The sequence below is a fragment of the Neovison vison genome, chromosome 12, assembly GCF_020171115.1.
Source record: "Neovison vison isolate M4711 chromosome 12, ASM_NN_V1, whole genome shotgun sequence".
In the NCBI taxonomy this organism is placed as follows: domain Eukaryota; kingdom Metazoa; phylum Chordata; class Mammalia; order Carnivora; family Mustelidae; genus Neogale; species Neogale vison.
The window spans coordinates 46,166,642-46,187,947 of NC_058102.1; the positions used below are offsets into that span (position 1 = coordinate 46,166,642).

At 42.7% G+C, this 21,306-nt stretch overlaps 1 protein-coding gene across 2 annotated transcripts in view; it reads right to left on the reverse strand.

Annotated features, from left to right (window-relative positions):
* Positions 1–21,306, reverse strand: part of LGR5 (leucine rich repeat containing G protein-coupled receptor 5) — a 125,729-nt gene that overhangs the window by 20,514 nt on the left and 83,909 nt on the right. The window contains exons 5-8 of one of the 2 annotated variants that reach the window (XM_044227591.1): positions 6,550–6,765; positions 4,484–4,555; positions 1,572–1,640; positions 142–213 (exon numbers count right to left, since the gene is read on the reverse strand). In XM_044227591.1, coding sequence (XP_044083526.1) covers positions 142–213; positions 1,572–1,640; positions 4,484–4,555; positions 6,550–6,765 — 429 coding nt within the window. The remainder of the gene's footprint in view (positions 1–141; positions 214–1,571; positions 1,641–4,483; positions 4,556–6,549; positions 6,766–21,306) is intronic. The other variant, XM_044227592.1, reaches the window with a different exon arrangement.

Sequence of the window (21,306 nt, forward strand, 5' to 3'; positions counted from 1 at the left end):
ATATATGGTTCTCTGTAAAGAATCTTAAATTGACAAAGACAAAACTTGGGAATCTATAGGACATTCATTTTATTATATTTAAAAGTGCAATACATATTATATCTCAGGATGGAAAAATCAAAAAGAACTATGGCCACTTACATTGTAATAAGGGAAGGATTGCCTACAAATGCTTTCTCAGGTATTGACTTGATATTGTTGCTGTGAAATCCTCTAGAAAGAGAGGGAAACATTTTTAAAGGAAAATAACCTGTAGGGTAACATTATATAATAGTACTCCCCTCCTGTGGCAGTGATCAACATCTTTGATAGCTAGAGGGTAAGATTAAATTCCTCTATGCGTTTTGAAGCTTACGTGCTCTTTAGGAGAAAAAGAAATCACAAGCTGGCCTCTTGAAAGAGGAGTAAAAAAATTGAAAAATAACAGTTGTGCTTTACGGAAGCTTACAAATCTGATGTTATAAAAAGAAAATCCATCTGTTAATATCCAATAGAACACCACTGTATAACAACTTGACACAGAGGAAACCATCTTTGGAGAGAGGATTATGGTCACTCCTCCTGACCCCATTTGAAGCGAGGAGAAGAGAAAATTGACTTAAGCTGCTGTAAAGGAGAGATTTACGTAATCTCCTTAGGAGGACAAGATTGCCTGAGCTGAAGGAAGGTACTCAGTGAGTCTGTAATAACAAACTGATTCCCCTCTGTCAGTGCTAACGTTGTCTGAGTGGTGGAATGGGTCCCATGTGGGTCGGCGGCTGGATGAGGTGCCTTAGGTCTGCCTGACCATAGACTGTGAGGATTTCCCAGCTAAGCCACAGGTGGGGGCTCCTGAGGAGACCCCTCCTCAGGTCTTTTGCTTCCAAACAAGCCCTGTTGTCTACCTCCTTTAGCTGTGTGTCTCATTTCTCCTGGCTCTATGTTTATTTCCCTTTCCGATTCTTGGAACATTTATTACATACGTAATTCATATTTTTAGGTACAAAGAAAAGCTAATTGAATTATAGTATATAAAAGACAATGGATGCAACCTACGAGCTGAAAGTCAGCTTTACATTAGTACAATTTTGGGTTTTAAAAAATTAAATATGGTGCACAAGGTATTTAAAGAATATGAAATGATGTGCAGGAAAACATCTAGCACGGTACTAGGCACATGCATTTTATTTCTCTAGTCCTAGACTTACACGACCTAGGAAAGTTCTTCAAAATGCTCAGCAAATAAAGGAACTCTGTGACAATTCTCTATAAATGTATGAAGTGTGTAGATGTTGGGGGGAATATAGCTTAGGAAAGGAGTATGATTTAGAGAACTATGTAAATTTTTTCAAATATACATATTTTAGAGAAATCCATTCTAAATTTAAAAAAGATTACCTAATGTCTGTTGGTGACAGAATTAAAATATATTTCAAGTGTACTTAGCTATTATTTATATTTATACAAACTTATTATTTATACAAACTTTTAAAATTTTCCAGTTGGTCATACTATGTACAATAGTCAAACATATTTTAAAGTGACTTCAGGAAGAAGAGAGTTCTTCTAGTAAATTTGTCCTAAATACTTACAGTTCTTTAAGGTTGGAGAGGGTCCTGATGGCAGTGGGGAATTCATCAAGATTATTATAATTTAAATCTCTGAAAAGAAGTAAATAGTATTTTCAGTTTTTCATTTAAAAATTCCTATATATTACATTTGCAGAGAAAGTTAACATCCTATTCCAATGGGCCAGGATCACTGATCAAAATTCTTCTTCCTTCTTTTCATGGAGAGAGATTTCTAAGTTTGCTGACCACCATTATTCCACCAGTATCTGCGTTAATGTGGTCATTAGACTGCTCATGGGAAATGTGAGAGTCAAGTCTCAATGGCACTGAGGTATTTAAAAACAGGGAGGGGGACACAGAGCTGTGTTCATGTCCAAGTAGGAGAGACACTTGGCTAGGTTGTTGGTGGCTTGACCATGTAACTCTTCACCTGAACCTGGCTCACCACCGGGAGAGCTTGCGTGTGGGCGTTCCTCCTGGCTCCTGAATCACATCCCCTCTCTTGTCCCCACCTTCACACTCTGAGGTCTCCCCCTGCTCTTCAGAGTCTGGCCTGAGAGGGCGTCTTGGAGAGTTGCTTTATCCCTGACTCCCGTAGTGTGCCTGCGATTCTCCCAGCCTGAGCTCCAGGATGATGGCCTGCTTCTGGAGAGGCGTGTGTGGTACAGGGTTCCCTTAGGAAGGGCCTCGGGTCTAGAATTTCTTCAGGGTCACAAATAATGATTCAGACCAAGAGTATGCTTACCTCGGTCTGTGAGGCAAAGCTCTACATTATCCTTCATGCCCAGAGATGGCATGGCCGAACAATTTCAACTCATTAATTTCTCTGTTATGACACAAATGGCTTTTCAATTCCATTACTCAGACTAACTCCACCTTAGAGCTACAACTTGGCATGAAAAAGTAATCGCCTCCTAGTCTCAGGGAATGGTAGATTTCCCAGATGACGCAGAAAAACCTTTTGGTCAGGCAATCTGTTGTGGTTAGATCTTCCTCTATGGAGAAGAATTGCTTTTTAATTTTAAGAGAGATAATTTGACCGAGTTAAACATGAATCAAGATTCCTACTTGTCTGGCACAGACCATCCTTAAGCTATACTGCAGGCAGGAAACTCGTGTCTTTTGTGGACATAAATTTTCTTCCTGTTTGTAAATCTCTCCAGATGCTCTGTTTTGATTAAACAGAGGATTGGGTCCTTATAAATTACTTGGGTTTCTAGTGAGGGAAAGGAAGAGGTTGGGAGTAACCAATTTACTGATCCTCTGTAGCCCTTGGCAAAGCGAGGGAAGGTGGGGGACAATGAGACGCACATGAATTTGCCCTGAAACGTTTGACTCTACGGTATTTACATGAAATCCTGGGTTCTCATCTCAGACATGGGAAAAAAAGAAAGGAAGAAAGACTGTTTGCGGAAATACCCTTCAAAGCCAATACTGTTTTTTGTTCCTCTTGTGTTGGAAAGGACTGGAAGGTGCTTTCCATTACTAAGATCTCAAGCCCAGCCTTGTGTAGATAAGGGAGAAGTTCTAATTCTTCCAAGCACCTCATAAGAATGCTTTGCCTATGCCATTAAGTTGACTTCAAAGTTCTGCCTGGAGAAATTCGTCTTTGGCATCTCCTCGTATGATGCCTCCCTTCTCTGAGGAAACCTAGAGTGACGTAAGTAATCCGGGAAGGAGAGCTGAGAGCGCTCACTGACCTGAGCCACCAGCCACAGACAGCAGGTCAGGAAATCCTCACACCCAGACCTGATTAGAAGCTAAACAGTACAAATGCTAAGCTCCAGATGCAAAGGCGTAATGGAGCTCCAAGGCCATAGGAGAGGTGGTCTTTGGTCTCTCCTTCTGTAGAGCCACCACTGCAGATTCAGTGGCCCTGCGTGGCTTACTGTACTTGAGTATTAAAAATATGGGGGCGAGGGGGGCCCAGCAGGAACAGCACCTCTCCTCCAGAACACTCAGGACCCCCACTGCCTGTCACCTCACCCTTAGTCTACCCCTATCTCTCATCAGGGGCAATGAAGAGCGGCTCCTCCCCTGAAAGGGCTGGGGCCTGGTCAGGGAGCAGGTGCGGAGGGTGGATGGTGGTGGTGGTGCCGAGAACGCGAGAACTCTTCTCTTCGTGGCTCTGGGAAAGGCTCTAGGCAGTCAGCTGGCTGGACTCGATCTTTATTATAGGTACCAGTTCAGACCTGAGCTTTTGACCTATTTTTTGGAAGTCGCGTGCGCTGGTAAACACGGATTTCAGAGTCAAACTAGAGAAGAAGCAAATCTCAGGTATGGTTCTCATGTTGGTAAAATAACTCCAACCTGACTAGGGCTTACAGCGGGATGGTGATGGTTGCTCTCATAGAATGGGTGTAGGAGTAACTGAAACCACATATGCCGAATGGACCAGTATTTAGATAAACATGTACCCAGTAAATGGTAACTATTATTACTTTTTAGTTTTTCGAATCACTTTGTTGTTTGCTAATGGGATGCCTGTTCATCTCAGATTGGAGAGTGTAGCATTTGCCTGGTCCGTATCCTCTCAATGGGCAGGGGGAGGGGGGCGGGGGGGGGCAGCAGACTAGACTCATGAATAGTGAGCCTGAGTGACAGATTAGAATTGATCCCTGACACAGAGTACACATTCCTAAGCAAACAGTTGCTCCTCAGTAGAGAACATCTCATTTAGCTTATAATGATTCTAATTTACCACTCTTGTTAGATTAAAATAAAATCTCAGTTTTATTAGCTTGCGTGTGTGCGTGTGTGTGTGTGTGTGTGTGTGTGTGTGTGTGTTTAAGATAAAGCCACTGTAAATATCTGTTTAAAGCTCAGGCAATTAACTAAACCAAACAGCAAGTTTGACTTTAAGGCTATTTTGATTCCTTCAGAATACTCATGAAAACACTGAAAAAAGGGAAACAAATAAAAGGTCAACTCACAAAGTCTCTAGGCTGTGGAGCCCATCAAAGCATTTCTTTCCCAGGGAGTGAATTCTATTGTTATGGAGATGCCTGCAGGAGAACATTACAGACACAGTCATGAAGGCACGCTGCTCCTGGAAACTTAGGCACAGCATTCTAATTGCTTAAATCCAAAGAAACTTAGAGAAAAGAATGCACTAATTGTATATAAGAAATGTTTTGTTTAACTTCCCCCCCCCCCAATGCTAACTGATCCATCCGCTCTTACCATAGATGGTCCTCTACTATAGAATTGAATAGGCAGAGACGGTTTTACTTTCAGGGTTTGAGATATCTGGGAGTGTATCATAATACAGGCAATGTGACTGATAAAAGTAAATTCGGGTTGTTAACCTGGCTTTCGGATGTAGGGGGTTAAGCAGAGATTCTGGACATCAGTGACCAATGAAGGATGAAGGGAAGGTCCTAGTGAACTACACATATTTTCTATTAAAGCTGCTGGCTTACAATGGCTCCGTTCCCAGGGCGGGACCACGGGTTTACAGGCAACCACAATTTTAGCCACAGAGAACAGTGATCAGAATTTTTTGGCTGCCCCAGGAGATTCGTTATCTTGACGTAGTATTAACGAGTATAATTATCATCTGTGGCTGAATGGTAGGTCAGTTAAGTCCAGGCCCATGGGAACAGCTGTGCACATAACTGAACACTGGACCAAGTCCCAAGGGATTTTTGGAAAATGGCCGTAAGGAGAAGACGGTGAAGATGAACAGGTGGCTCTCTGTCAATCCGTTCCCTCAGGCGGAGGAAAAATTAATGCACACACCAGCTTCCGGTGGGTCAGTGGCTTCCTCTTTGTATCTGTGAGTCAGTACAGGAATTTGTCAATATCACCCGAAACTTCTTATTCTTTAGAGTAAGTTTTGTGGGTTTCTTCAAAGATTTTAATTAATTAATTAATTAATTAATTATATTTGAGAGAGTGTGAGAGTGAGTGATGGGGGAGGAGAAGAGGGGTGGGGGGAAAGAATCTCAAGCAGACTCTGTACAGAGCACTGAGTGCCGAGCCGGGCCTGGGGCTTGATCCCACAACCCTGAAATCACGACCTGAGCTGAAACCAAGAGGTGGCCGTCCAACCGACGGAGCCACCTCAGCACTGCAACGAAGGTGTTTATTCTAATGAATCTATGTTGGTTTCATGGGAGATCTTGGTGACATTTATTGACGATCTTGTAGATGCTGCCCATGAGGGAAAGGGGATTGAGGAGAACCTAAAAAGATGGATAAGATGTTGGCCAGCCCTCAAGGAAGATAAACTGTAACACGAGAGAGAGACAGGAAATCGAGAAAACTGTAGTAACTGAAGGCAGTGGTGGGCCTGTGGGCGGGCCTGGAGCAAAGGGAGCGATCGAGCAGAAGAAGCCTTCCTCAGAGTTTCTCTGCAAACCAACCTTCCAGCCTTTCAAGCAGGGGCTCTCTTCCTTTATCCGCCTTGGTTGACCGTTATATTATACACGTGGGGCACATAGCTACAGCCTTAAAGGAGACTGATTATGTTTCAAACTATTACTTGAGAATCATTTTGATTTACTTCAAATAATGAAATCTCGACCCATTGGGAAAAAAGCCACACGAATGCACAGGTCCCGCCTGGTCAATGGTTTGTCCTTACTTCTCCTCCCTCGGTAGGGGTTCAAAAAAAAAATTTATTCAATAGTAAGAAGGGCATATTTCAATTTGACCTGAATTATAAATTATTACCAGAAATAAGGAATTTTTATTCTCTGGACTTTGTCCAAATTTATTTATTTGAGTTACTGGACTAACTTAGTACAGCCTGGCGATTGCCGGAAAAATTACATGTGGGCGTCCCTGACACAGAGGCCATAGTTTATCTTGGAGTGCCTCTCAGTGCGTGGCACTTAGCAGGTGCTTGCTGAACGTGGCTGAATTCTACATTCGTGAGTCATTTGGGGGAGAAGTCCAGGGGGTTTTCCTCTCTGAAAATGTCCCCATTCAAGGCTTGAAGAGCCAGCCCTTGTAGCAAGTATAAAAAGAGAGAAAGAAAATCAATAAAACTTACAGAACTACCAAGCTGGAGAGGTTTCCAAAGGCATAGTCTGGTATGTGGTGTATTTTGTTCAGGGCCAAGGTCATGGCCTGCAGCGCCGATAAACTTCTGAAGGCCTGGACAGGGATTTCTGTCAAGGCGTTGTCGTCCAGCCACAAATGCCTCAGGGAGTGCAGCCCACTGAAACAGCTCGGGGGAACGTAGCTGATGTGGTTGGCATCCAGACGCCTGGGGAAGCAAACAAGCAAGGATGGTAAAGGGGGCAAAGCCCCAGTAGAAGATCAGCCTTGCAGGAAAACTCTAAGTGTATTGATGAGCATGAGGGAAACAGGGCTCAGGGCCCTCAGGATGCCCAAGGCATCTGGAACATTCTGTTCTCCTGAGAGGTTTTCCTCACTTGTGAGTTGAACCATGGCTTCTTAGGTCCAGTTGGCCATTAAAATTCCACAGAGCTATGATTCCCTTCCAGGCTTGTGGGTAACACGCCTCCATGCACAGAAGTGGCCTCCCCGGAGGTCTGAAGCCTCAGCGCGATGATATTCAGTTTTCCTCTCTGACACCCTTTCTCTTCCCCCTCACCCCAAGCCAAATACATGCTTTTTCTTTCTTTTTTTTAAAAGATTTTATTTATTTATTTATTTGAGAGAGGGGTGGAGAGAGAAAGCACAAGCAGGGGGAGGGGCAGAGGGAGAGGGACAAGCAGTCATGCCCCGCAAAGACCCCATCGCCCACCGAGGTCTGAATCCGTCATGGGGCTCCAATCCAGGACCCTGAGATCATGACCCGAAGGCAGACGCTTAGCCGACTGAGCCACCCAGGTGCTCCCCACTGCCCCATGCTTTCTCTGGACTGTTCTGAACCTACAAAACCTACTATTTTACTAACTGGCTCCCTGAGCTCTGGGAAAAGATCTTCTTGGTGTTTGAAAGGAACTGAGTCATTTTTAAAGGCTGTTAGAGATCCGCCTCAGGGAAAGGAGAGGCAGCCCCTCCCCTTTTCTCAGTCCAGTGCAGATAGAAAGCCTGAAAACTGCCAGCTTTCTTGCTCATCCAACCATTTGCATCAGACAGATAATTTGTTTTTCTAACATTTTAAACAAATAATAGAATCAGCAGTGTTCCCAGCCTTTGCTCCATATATGTATGTATTTGTGTGTGTGTGTTTGTATGTACACATATATTTTTTCTTTTTTTTTTTTTTAAGTGTGGAAATACATCTAAATGTAGGTGTGGGTAATGAGCTGTTGCAATTTCAGAGCCAGCAGAGGGAGTGCAGTGCATTTATGTCGCCCCTGTCCAACAGAAGCAGCAGCTGCAGTGAGGATGCTTGAACTTTTCTTAGTGGAAACTGCAATTTTCTGTAAGGTGCGTAAATGACAGAACCACCAGCAGCCAGCTATACTTCCAATAGCCTTGCTCACTTTTCCAATCAGTTCTCAAGGCTCGGGCATTTGTTTGCGTTTTCAAAGCTAGGATTAAAAAAAGAAAGAAGAGTTGCATTTTAAGCGTCCATGTATTAGGAAGGATTAGAAAATCACGAGTGGATTGTGAAAAATGTTTTAGGAAGCACTGAAGACTGAACAGATCCAGGAAGTACACCAGGGTCATGCAACAATCCCTTTCCAAGCAAATTTAAACAATTTAGAAATAGACTTCTCTGTGGCAGGGAGCTGATCTCTTTGGAAAGCAGCTTCCTCACTTTTGGTCACAATATGTCACTTCACCTGTTCCTTGGATCCTGTTTCTATTGACCAAATGGGGACAAGTGACGCCTTCAAGGCCCCAGACCAGACCAGGTTTTGATAATAACTGAGATAAAGTCACCTGGAATGAATTTTAAGAGTTCGGTGTCAGAGCCCACTCACAACTAAATTTCTAGGTCGGGGCTCCTGAGTGGCTCAGTGGGTTAAGTGTCTGCCTTCTGCTCAGGTCATGATCTCAGGGTCCTGGGATCGAGTCCACACTGGCTCCTTGCTCAGCGGGGAGCCTGCCCGCCCTCTCTTTCTGCCCCTCCTCCTGCTTGTGGGCTCTCTCTCTCTCTGACAAATAAATAAAATATTAAAAAAACAAAAACAGTTTTCTGGTTAAGATAAAAGAAAATTAAAAAAAAATTCCAGTAAGGCGATGATGATTGTAGGCAGCAGAAACACAGATTCCAAATATCTAAAGGTTTCATCAATAAACAGAACTGGAAATGTTTAAGAAAACTCAGGACAACCTCTTCCTCCTTGTTCTGGTGGAAACATGCTTGGCCCAGGTTCCAATAAGGTATAACTTCATCAGGGGTGAGGAAGTGATGGTTTTCCTCTGACTGGAAGTGAAGTATGTATGTAAACTCTCCTTAATGACCGCACTGATTAAAGAATGAAGACTTTATTTAAATAATACAAACTTCCCCGTTTTCGGTGACATATTATCTGATTATTTCCAGTTGCTTACGTAGTAACAAGTGGCTTCTAAGAGTCCTGAAGGTGACTCATCTTAAGTTGGGTACACGTGTTGGGGTAGATTTACAATAAAGGCTCTCTCAGCCCTGAGTGGGAGGCTTGTCTTCTTCTCTACTTAAGTTCCTGCTGATGTCACTGCTGGGTGTTGAAGTGACTTTGGTCTCAGTTTTCAATGTTAATAAACCCATTTCTCAGGATAAATGAATGTATGAAAAAAGTAATTTATGATTTATGATTTTGGAATCACTTTTTTTCCCCTAGGAAAGAAGAATGCAATCCACACTGTAATCTTAGGGCAAGTCACTGTCTGAAATGAAATGAGTAAGACAGGGCCATTCAGCCCAGTTCTATCACTTCCTGTCCTGATACACCCAGAACCCACAGTCAGGTATCCTGACAGCAGCACTAAAATGTGTCTTTGCCTCAATAGTTCCTTTATCTAAGAAGCTCCCAATAAACTGTACTTCTTCTTAAATGCAGTATTCTTCAGTCCATGTCCACCTGCCTCAGTGGTCCAAACCTAATTCAGAGAGCGGTATATTGTTCACACTCAGAGGCATTATCTGATTTATTCCTAACAGAAGATCGGAAGGCAACACCAGAGTATGCAGTTAATTACCCAGCCACTCTCACAGGTGGTTCCCACAGAACAAGGTTAAGACTGTGGACAAAGCAGCTGGCAGGGGACAAGTTGTGCCTATTCAGTGGGTAAACAATGAGCTCATATTATGTCAATCTGGTCCTTTGGGGCAGCTGGGCATTTTCTATTCATATGCTTGGAAAATGCAATGTTTAAGTAGGGGTGTGTAAGAAAAACATCACTACAGAGTACACCAAAGACACAGAAAAGTGCAGGTCTAGAATATTATCAGGAATAACAAAAAAAACCTCGGTTATAGGGCTCCACTTTTTAAGGGTTTCTTTGTTATCCTTTCTTTTCCATGCCAAGTCACAAAGGGTGTAAGGGTATGTGTGTGTGTGTGTGTGTGTGTGTGTGTTTGTGTGTGTGTATGTGTGTATGTAGGCAGTTTAGAATCTGAATCAGTTCAGACATCTGGGATGAGAAATCTCAGGTCCAAAACTCAGTCTACAGTAGCTGTGTGACTATGGCCAAGTCAACAGACGTCAGACTTCCCACCTGTAAAATGGGAGTAACACCTCTCTATTTTATAAGCTTGCTTTACAACTAAAGGAACGAATACAACCAATTATAAATCACGTTCATGATTTTACATTATTATTACTTGAGGCTGGTTAACAGTTTGTATTCTTTGTTTGACCATGGAAACCATTCGGGGGCGGGGGGGAGAGGTAACCTCAAACTGCCTGAGTCAAAACTTGATTAAAAGGAGTACCGTGTTGTTGGTCAATTTAGGTTCTGAAAAATGCTACTTCTTTCATCCCTCACAACAGAAATAACTAAGAGGAGTCTGCAATTAGACTGACTAGAAGTCACCCTTTCAGCCTCCAGCATCACAACTACATGCGTCTGCAGGTATGCGTGTCTGTAATCCAAAGGCAAAGGAGAAGCAGTGACATGGGGTAGACAGCACATTCTCAGAGACAATTCTTACCGGTAATCTTGGCATTTAAGTATCTAACCTTGACGTTGCACAAAGCCTACGCACTGTTAGCGGCAGCAAAATAAAGCACTAACAATAGGAGAGGCCCCCTCGTCTTTTAGACAAATAAAGCCTCTTAATTATGATCTTGAAGAGTTCTGAAAAGTAATTACTATATGGGACATGGCACCCATTTTTTTTTTAATTTTTAAAAAATTTTTTCTTATTTTTTATAATCATATATTTTTATCCCCAGGGGTATAGGTCTGCGAATCGCCAGGTTTACACACTTCACAGCACTCACCAAAGCACATACCCTCCCCAATGTCCATAACCCCACCCCCCTTCTCCCAACCCCACTCCCCCCAGCAACCCTCAGTTTGTTTTGTGAGATTAAGAGTCACTTATGGTTTGTCTCCCTCCCAATCCCATCTTGTTTCATTTATTCTTCTCCTACCCCCTTAACCCTCCATGTTGCATCTCCACTTCCTCATATCAGGGAGATCATATGATAGTTGTCTTTCTCCGATTGACTTATTTTGCTAAGCATGATACCCTCTAGTTCCATCCACATCATCGCAGATGGCAAGATTTCATTTCTTTTGATGGCTGCATAGTATTCCATTGTGTATATATACCACATCTTCTTTATCCATTCATCTGTTGATGGACATCTAGGTTCTTTCCATAGTTTGGCTATTGTGGACATTGCTGCTATAAACATTCGGGTGCATGTGCCCCTTGGTATCACTACGTTTGTATCTTTAGGGTAAATACCCAGTAGTGCAATTGCTGGGTCATAGGGTAGTTCTATTTTCAACATTTTGAGGAACCTCCATGCTCATGGCACCCATCTTATATTCCTTCTGTTACTTATAATTTATAGCAAACTGATAGATACAGACTTTACCCTACTTTCTAAGTCTTACAACCACTTACGTCATGAGCATAGGGTAACTGGAAAGTGCACTGAATTAGAAAAATCAAGACACATTCTGAGATTTGGAGGCACACGGATTAATTTCTCTGAGGGTCTGTTTTCATATCTGTAAAGCAGAATCGTAACAGGTCACAGAATTACTATGGGAATTAAACAAGAAAACGTATATGCAAGTGTTTTGTAAACGGTAAAGCACTCTACAAGTGATAGGTATTATTATTTGAGAAAAACCCTCACGTTTAGGAAGTGATATCACTCTCCCTCCCCAACAAAAGTTTCTTTCATTCTCCCTGAAGTTTATTAACGCTTGGCAATTTCAAACCTCTCTAATGGAGATTGACATTTTTTGAGGGGGACATACGGGCTGACAGGACTGCTGATTTTCTATGCACTGAAATCCTTCATATGGAAGTTCAGTAGCTACCCTACATGTTTTGATTACAGTCCTGGGAAGCCTCCCATCACAGAGAAAAGAAACAGCCACATATTTTGGAGGTTAGGCCAACAAAGGTCCAAAAAGGCGCCAAAGGCTAACATGGTTGAGGAAAACAGTGACATCACTTGGTGCAAGAAGAGAATTCTCATCAAGTAGGAGTCTGGGCAGTGTTACTTAGAGGGCTACCAGTGATGAGAAATGGTGCTGTCATGACTTTGGGGCATATGTTGGCATAATTCCCTCTCTGGAGGAAGGGCTTGAGGTTGGAGAACTCCATAATGACCAAAGGGATTCTATGGCACAAACTGCTTGGCCAATGGGACTGTCCCTAATGGACCTGGGGATGTCTCTCTTCACCACTGGGAACTTGTCAGGGCCATCCAGGTCACCCTGACAGTCTTTAGGACTTTTGAGTATCCAAGATAAGCATCTAGAGTCTGGATAATTGCGCTCAGATCTCTGGGTTATCTCCCTATGAGTAATGTCCCATTCTCCTCCAAATCATTTTCAAAATCTGCATCCAATTGTTTCTCTGGGGTGGGGGGTTGTACAACCTCCTGACCGGGTATCTTGATAACAGCTGTGCTCTAGAAAGATCTCTCTGAGAGCAACACGCAGGAGGACTGGTGGGAAAGTAAGTGACCGGGGCAGTCGCAGTCAGCAGGGTGAGAAAAGACGAGAGCCTGAGAGAAGCGTGGAGATGGACAGGAAGGCTCGACACAAGGATCACTAAATAAGTGGGTCCAACAGACTGTGGTGACTTGTCAGCTGTGGCCACAGGGGGAGGCAAGGAACCTACGGAGGTGACTCCATGTTCCATCCTGGGCAAATGGGGACTGGGTTGAATGTTACCTGATATTCTGTAAACTAAAAACAAAATAAAACTGCATGTTCACTGTGACTGCAGTTCTATAATATCCGTGTGTCCCATGTGATGAAGACTGAGAAGGTAACAGACAAAAAAAAAAAATCAATCTTTTATGTCGGGCAATGGTGAAACAAAATACACAAAAAACAAACTTAGAAAGCTCACTTTCTTATCTCTAAGGATCCTTCCATAATGTCTTCATGTATAAAAGCTTAATTTTATGTTTCCTCTTTTAAAAGCATTATTTTGCCAATCTCTTCCACATTCTTGAAAGGAATTTTTGATTTAAAAGTGGCATGATTGCAGGGATTAGAGAAGCTATGAGATCATTCTTGCTATTGTTTTTCCAGAAAAAGGTCCTTTACATGTATCTCATATATGATACCTTGCCAATGTATCACCCAGACTTGTATCTTTGTTTGAGAATGTCTTTGATAAGCCATTAACTACAAGAAAGAAAGCGTTAGTCAAAAGATAAGCCATAGATCTTGGCCAATTCCATATCTCAGATGACTATACTGATGTCAATTATTAACATAGATGACTTAAGGGGAAAAAAAAGTCAAAGGTGTGAAGAACATTGCAGCTGCAGGTATGATACAGTTTATGGGGATTCTTTCAATAAACAGGATTATGAAGCATAACCTTTTCATTACTGTCATTTCTATTTTATATTTGGATGAACACTTTTTCTTTATAAGTTTTAAAGAAATGGCCAACTCACTTGTACATACATTTGTATGTCTTGTAAGACCATTTTGAACAAATCATGAATAGTCAGAAGAGCATAATTATTTAGTTCATTTATAAAACTTTAAAAAATGAAAGCATTTTCAATTATTATCCTGCTTTGACTATGAAATGAAACCCACATACTTCCAAGCTTCTATGTAATACAATTTGACGATGTATCTGAAGCATTTGTTATGGTGAAATTTTACTGCATGGAAATTTCATTGCAGGGAAACCAGAGGATCACAGGAAATCAAATTTGTCAGATCATTATAATAATACTATTGGGATAGAGTTTATCTATATGAACTCTCATAGATTGGATTCATGTTGATTTATATGAATTCTTCATAATCACGAGTCATTTTTATTGTTACTACTGTTATTTAATATTTATGGAGTGACCACAATGTGGGATTCTACCTTTTAATCAAACTTCCCATCCATATCTTTGGAAGACATGAAGCGTTAGAGTTCACAGAAGCAGCATGATTGTTTATATGAGAATTTCTGCTTCTACCTTTCTGTTCTCCATCTTATTCATTGGTAAACTTAATTTAAACCAGGAAGAAAAATTATTGCTTTAAACTTACCCATGAAAAGGTAAAAAAGTTTTCTCATCTCTGCAGTGTGGGGAGACATGAAGTCTATAGGCTCACCAACAGTAATCTAGAACCTAGTCAGTTGGCTTGACCAATGGCTACATGAACCAAACCTGTGTCTCTCCAGCATCTTTGGAAAGTGCGAGACTTCAATGAGAAATATATTTTAAAATCAATTTACACGATGTTGCTCAGTTTCTCAGAGGTCATTGCTGCTGTGAATTTTGTAACAGGGAGATGAGTCATGAGTAATACAAGCATTGACTTCTTCAGTTCCATTTTTCTCCACAGAAAACAAAGCCTTTTTTTTTTTTGGTCAAGGGCACCATTTGTCTCCCAGGTACCATCAGAGTTTGAAATCTGGGGGTTATTTTTTGAATCTTCCATAGACTTCAAGCCAATCATTCATCAAGTCCTCTCGATTTATCTTTATCTTCCACACTCTCCACTTCCACTGTCTAGTTAACTCTCTTATCTCTTAACACCTGCATTACTGCAACAGTCTCTGAGCTGGTCCTTTTGCCTTTGATCTCTTATCTCTTCAATTAATCCTGTAGACTGCTGCCAGATTAATCTCCCTCAGACTGTGCTCTATGTCATTCCCCTGTTAGGAATCCATGGTTCTGCTACATTATCGTCCCTTCAAACCCAAACCTTCCATCTGATTTCAAAGCTCACCATCCACCTTATCTAGCCACAGTTTTCTCTTATTTCTCTGTCCTGGTCAAGTTGTCCCTTTTTAGCTCCCTCCCACGGTACTCTTGGGCCATCTCCTACTTTCTGCCAGTCTGAATCTCATCAACCCTACAATACTTACCATTATGGTTCTTCCCTGAAACCTACTCCTTTTTTTTTTTTAAATTATTATTGCAGTAGAGTTGATCTTTATATTAGTTTCAGATATATGACATAGTGATTCAACAGTTCTACACATTACTCAATGCTTACCATGGTAAGTTGTAGTCACCGCACCACATTATTACAATATTTCTTTTTTTTTTTTCTTTTCAATATTTTTTTTTTAAGATTTTATTTATTTATTTGACAGAGAGAGATCACAAGTAGGCAGAGAGGCAGGCAGAGAGAGAGAGGAGGAAGCAGGCTCCCTGCTGAGCAGAGAGCCCGATGCGGGACTCGATCCCAGGATCCTGAGATCATGACCTGAGCCGAAGGCAGTGGCTTAACCCACTGAGCCACCCAGGCGCCCTATTACAATATTTCTGACTACATTCCCTAAACTGTACTTTTCACTTCTGTCACTTACTTATTTATTTAAAAAAATTTTTAAAAGATTTTATTTATTTATTTGACAGACAGATCACAGGTAGGCAGAGAGGCAGGCAGAGAGAGAGATGGGGAAGCAGGCTCCCCACTGAGCAGAGAGCCCGATGCAGGGCTCGATCCCAGGACCCTAAGATCATGACCTGAGCTGAAGGCCGAGGCTTAACCCACTGAGCCACCCAGGCACCCCATGTCACTTATTTATTTTATAGCTGGAAATTTGTCCTTCTTAATCCCTTTCACCTATTTTACCCATCCCTGCCCCCACCAGCCCCTCCCCCACCCCCGGCCCTCTGGCAACCACCAGTTTGCCCTGAACCCTTGAATTCTTAGAGCAGAGTCCTCAGCTAAGACAATGGAAAGCTAAATCTTTCAGATATCAAAATCCCTGAAGGAACAACTGGGGTCCAACCCTCAGCTCAGGAAGGGCAGGGAGAAAAAGCCAGGTCCAGAGATAAAGAGTTTGGAGCCAGGGAGATCAGTGAATGTGGGTGACAAACCAGAAGAGATGAGCTGATCCTGAGCAGATGTTTGGAACAGTACTTACGGTCTGAGGCTTTAGTTCAATAAATTCAATAAAAGTTTCTTGAATGTGTTTTCTGCAGGCCCTGCTCCTGGTGCTGGAGAGCTAACAGCAAACCAGGCAGACATGGAACATGTTTTCTAAACATGTTGATCCAACATTTATGGAGCATGTTTTCTCAAGTGTCGTCAGACAATCAAATCATTGTAATGAGGTGTTAGGTGAACGGAAATGTATGGTAGGAGGACCTGACCTAAATTTCACTTTTCTTTGAGACCCAGATCTGGGTTTCAAGTTGTTCATTTGACATTTCTACGTAGTCATTCCTTCACAAATATACATGTTCAAGACCAAACTCATTATTTCCCACACTATTTTCCTCAAATGCAGCCCTCTACCTGTGTTTCTTTTCCTTGGGATGGGCTTCATTAAGCACACGGTTATATAAACCGTGATCATCCCTGGCACCTCTTCCTTCTTCATTCTCCATTGCCAATTCATTACCAAATACTGGTAATTTTGGGGCACCTGGGTGGCTCAGTGGGTTAAAGCCTCTGCCTTTGGCTCAGGTCGAGATCCCAGGTCCTGGGATCAAGCCCTGCATTGGGCTCTCTGCTCAGCAGGGAGCCTCCTTCCCCGTCTCCCTCTGCCTGCCTCTCTGCCTACTTGTGATCTCTCTCTTTCTGTCAAATAAATAAATAAAATCTTTAAAAAAAATACTGGTAATTTCATCTAAAGATTTCTCGAATCCATTTCCCTTTCACCATCTCCTACTGTCCCAATCCTGACAAAGTTCTCCTTTCTCTCCTAGGCTGTTCCAATAACACAGATCAGATCATGCCCTTTCCTCCTGTGGATTCCCATTGCTTTCACAATGAAGACCAAAATCCTTGACAAGTCCCAAATGGCCTTCAAGGTGTCTGACCCCTGCCCCTCACTGCCTCGCTAAACTGTTCTTATACTTCTTCCACCTCACTCTTCCTGCTTCAGCCACATGGACCTTGTATCTGTTCCCTGATGTACTAGCCCCTTGCCTCTCCCCGCAATCCACAAGGTAGCCCATGCATAGTTCCCTGTGTCTGAACTGTTCTTCCCTCTTGTCTTTGTCTAATCAACTTTCACCTTTGCAATAGGGACAAGATACCCTTTTCTTACTTACAGTTTCCTTATCAAGAAAGTGCAGACAAATTCTACCGAATGCATAGGGAAACACTATGAAAGGCTGACTGGCCCATCTTTAATAATAGTGTTCTCTTTCCTTCTTCAACTTATTTACTTCTGTCCTGCATCACTACTAGTTTCTTTCTTTTTGTAAAGCTTCACAACATAGGTCTAGAGGGAAGATGTGATTCTGTCAGGCTCCTTTCCTTCATATCAGTGTTATCTGTTGTGTGCCCATTCTCCACAGTGGCTTTGGAGGGGGGGCAAGATAGTGTCACTACGCTAAAATGGGCAGATTTTGGAGTTGAAGCAACCAGAGTTCTTCTTCTTCTTCTTTTTATTTTTTAATTTTAAAGGATGTATTTATTTATTTATTTGACAGAGATCACAAGTAGGCAGAGAGGCAGGCAGAGAGAGAGGAGGAAGCAGGCTCCCCGCTGAGCAGAGAGACCGATGCGGGACTCGATCCCAGGACCCTGAGATCATGACCTGAGCCGAAGGCAGAGGCTTAACCCACTGAGCCACCCAGGTGCCCGAGACCAGAATTCTTATCCCAGACGCATCTCTAGCCTGACTCCATTACAAGCCATATGACCTTCAGGAAGTCATTGAACCTCTTTGAACTTTTGCCTCCTCCTCACTAGGGAAGGGATCACTTCAGCATCTTCCTCAGGAGACTGCTTCGATATGAGAATGTGGGTGACAAACCAGAGGAGATGAGCTGATCCTGAGCAGATGTTTGGAACAACATCATGAGGATGAGGGGAACGTTGCAGGTAAAAGTGCTTCATAAATAGGAGGGGCTGTTGCTTTTATAACCACAGAGGTTTAAATACCCTGAGTGTTTCTGATTTTGTCCTGGTACATGACATGCTTTACTGCTTCTTCCTGTGCTGTTTTACAACTCCTCACAGACTTCACCTACTCTGGAGAGGGGGACACATTTCGCCCCCTTCACAAGGCACCTTCCCATTGGTACTATCCCTTTAGCTTCTCCAAAGAGTTTAGTCTGCTTCCCAAAGGGAACCTTTGTTTCTCACCACAAGACTGAGAAAAGTGGTATTTGACTTCTCATTGATAACATCTGTGTTCTCGCTTATTTACTGATCTGCTAGGCTGTCCTATACGGGACTTGATCAGGGCGCTGGAGGGTAACCTGATGTAAGAAAGCCTTGTGCATGGGGTCTTGCATTAAGTATTCACATTTTTTTCATATATGATTCTGAGGACTGTGCTCCGACTGGCTATAAACATTGCATGGCAAGGGCTTTATCTTTAAAAATAGTTTTCATCTCCTGTTTAAATGGGGGGAGGGAGATAATAAAATTTTCATAACATTTCATTGGGTGCAGGTTTGCACATGGTTCTATGAAGTGAACGGCCAAGACTGCTATAGCAAAGCACTTGGCCTCTAGAACGTCTAAGTCCACCCCCATCCCAAGACTGACTCGATACGCTGGCATTTGGTGCAAAACTAAATCAAATTTTTATTTATTGGACATGCATTTTTATCGTGTAAGCTTGTCATTTCTCTTTCTGGAGACTATTTTAGTGGAAGGAATAATGTCACTAATACTAAAACCATTTTTTAAAACCCCTTTGATCTTTTAAACTTAGCCTCTTGGTTACCTCACTGCTTTTTTTGTCTGCAGACACCACCTTGTCTTTTGTTACTTCCTTCCCATTCTTGATCCAGGGTCTGAAACCGAATAAGCTCCTGGGTATTAGTGGGAGAAAACTGTGGCTGGTTCTAGGCTTGTCTGACTTTTGGCTCAGTGCGGTGAGTGCCCCCTCTTCCCCCTCTTCCTCCTTGTCTCCTCCTCTGGCTTACTCTGTTTTAGGACTGTTATAAGCAAAACCCCACCAAAAAGAGTGGGGGACGTTATTAACATTTCAAAGGGTTCAGGGATGGAGTGGGAAGCCCTGAAGGTACATCACAAGATGCCAGGGCAGATCCTTCTCCAGGCAGGAGTTTTTCTTCTTTGGTTTTAAAACAACGTCTTACACTCTGAAGAAGAACATCAGCCGATTAGAGAATAGAGACAATTCTAAAGATATGTGTCATTCTCTTATTTCCTATATACCAACCCAATTAGTTTCTCTGGTGCAAACCTGGAATGAAAACTAACATGTATTAAATGCAATACAGGACAAACATGAATACGACATTCTCTTTGATCATCTTGGACTTGATGTCAGGGAGATGAATGAACGTCATTAAGGACTGTCCACAAATGAAGCAGTGGTTCCCCCCCACCCCCCAAGACCGATTCCTTAACTACAAATACAAAGGTGTGAGGGCATGGGAGGGTTAAGGTTTGAGTTTCCATCAAATCACTGTAATCTGAACCTGGTCCTCAAATGACTATTATGCCCAAAGTTTCTTGGTGAAATACAACTCATTGTGAATTCTGATTACATTTCCTATTCCCTTCCAAAAAAACAGAAAGGAAATTAAGTTATATTTGATTACATTACAAAAAAGCCAACTGGTGTCTGGGCAGTCATTACCATGCCCGAGGGAAATGGCCATACTGTAGAGGGGCAAGCTCTGGGCTACTGAGCTCTGGCACGTGGGCTTGACCTCTTGTTCTTTATGCAAGCAATTTGCAAGCATCAGGACAGAGTTACAAGAACACAAAAGTACCTACGTGTTTTCCCGACGAACAAAGCCAAATAATTTTGTTTAGGTAAAAGAAATGAAAACTGCATCTCTTGAAACATGAGTCCAATTTGTTTCTTGCTCAGCAATGTTACCAATTTTAGCCTGTCAGGTTTCTTAAACTATCTTTAATGCAGCTGACTCGATACGGTGAAGCAAAGCATACCAAAGATCTACTTGGGTCGTAATCAACCGGTTTTGGTTTGTAGACCACTTGTTAGTGTCATAGAACAACAAAAATGTTCATTTCTCAAAAAGCAGTGGCCACACCAGTCCCCGGAGGATTCTGCTAAAATGGAGTTTTTGAGTAAGTAAGACTGAGATGGGGCCCACTGCTCTGTGGATCTTGGAGATGCCTGTGCTATGATCAACACCTTCGAATTGGGGGTGGGTGGGTAATACACAGTATGTGGCCTCCTATCTTTATTGGCTGCAGTCTGTTGGTAGAATTAATAGGCAGATGGGAGCTATTTCAATTAAACACAAACAATGCAACCCCTGACTTTTAGTGCATGGTCTAAGGACACTATGAGTTCATCCTGGAATGCATAAGGTTATGATTTCAGGTTTGAAAATGGTTCAGGAAGAGTATCTGCCCAACACCTGCAGGAACGTGGGGATACCAGTCTTCCCATTCCTCCTTTAAAAAGCCCTTCACGTTATATAATTGCACCAGTTAGGAAAACACTGGGAGAGTGCAGCCTCAGGAGTCACCACCTGCCCCCCACCCCACTGTGATTCGTCTTTGCAGTTGGGGTTGAGAAGCTCCCCTTGGAAATGACCAGGCAGCGCCCACGTAGGGCTGATACGCTCACAGCCCAGCGCCCAGTAGAGTGAAGGTATAACACAAGGAGAATGAGCAAGTGAAGAGAACCAGAGTAACTTCCAGAGAAAGAAAGAAGAGGAACCGTGACCAGAAGGGCCGAGGGACAGGCTAAGGGCTGGACTGCAGCGCAAGAAGAGCCGGGGGTCTGAGTGGGGACCTCCCGGTTGCAGGCAGAAGCTGTCACCCTCTTTGTTGCTGACATCAATATGGAAACAGCTCGAAGGGCAATGAATGGAGAGTGGATGAGGAATGTTATGTGTGTAATAACCACTCCTCTCAAAACTAGTGCTTTCATTTTCAGATCTGCTTCAAGGAAACAGGAGAGGGACTATTCCACAGTCTGGATCTGGGACAACAGTAAAACTTTAAAAGGGCTCGCTGTGCCCCCCTCCCCGCAACCTGCAAACCTGGTCGGGTACAATACAGTGTCTGTGTGGTTGGTGGCTCTGTCTATGATACTTTTTGCCAAATCTTAATTCTTGTATCAAAGCAGCACAAAGAATGTGAGTAGATGTGGCGTGGTAGCCCGAACTGCCAATGCTCAACACCTCGCATGGGTCTGTGCGCTCCGGGCAAAGGGACCGCGGGACAGACATCACACAGCCGCCCGATAAAATTCAGCAAGCACTGCGGGCCGAGCGGTCTATCTAGATGCGATAACCATCAAAATAGAAAGTTAACCCTTGGCTTTTTCACAGGGAACACATACTTATAAAGTTTCAAACACCAT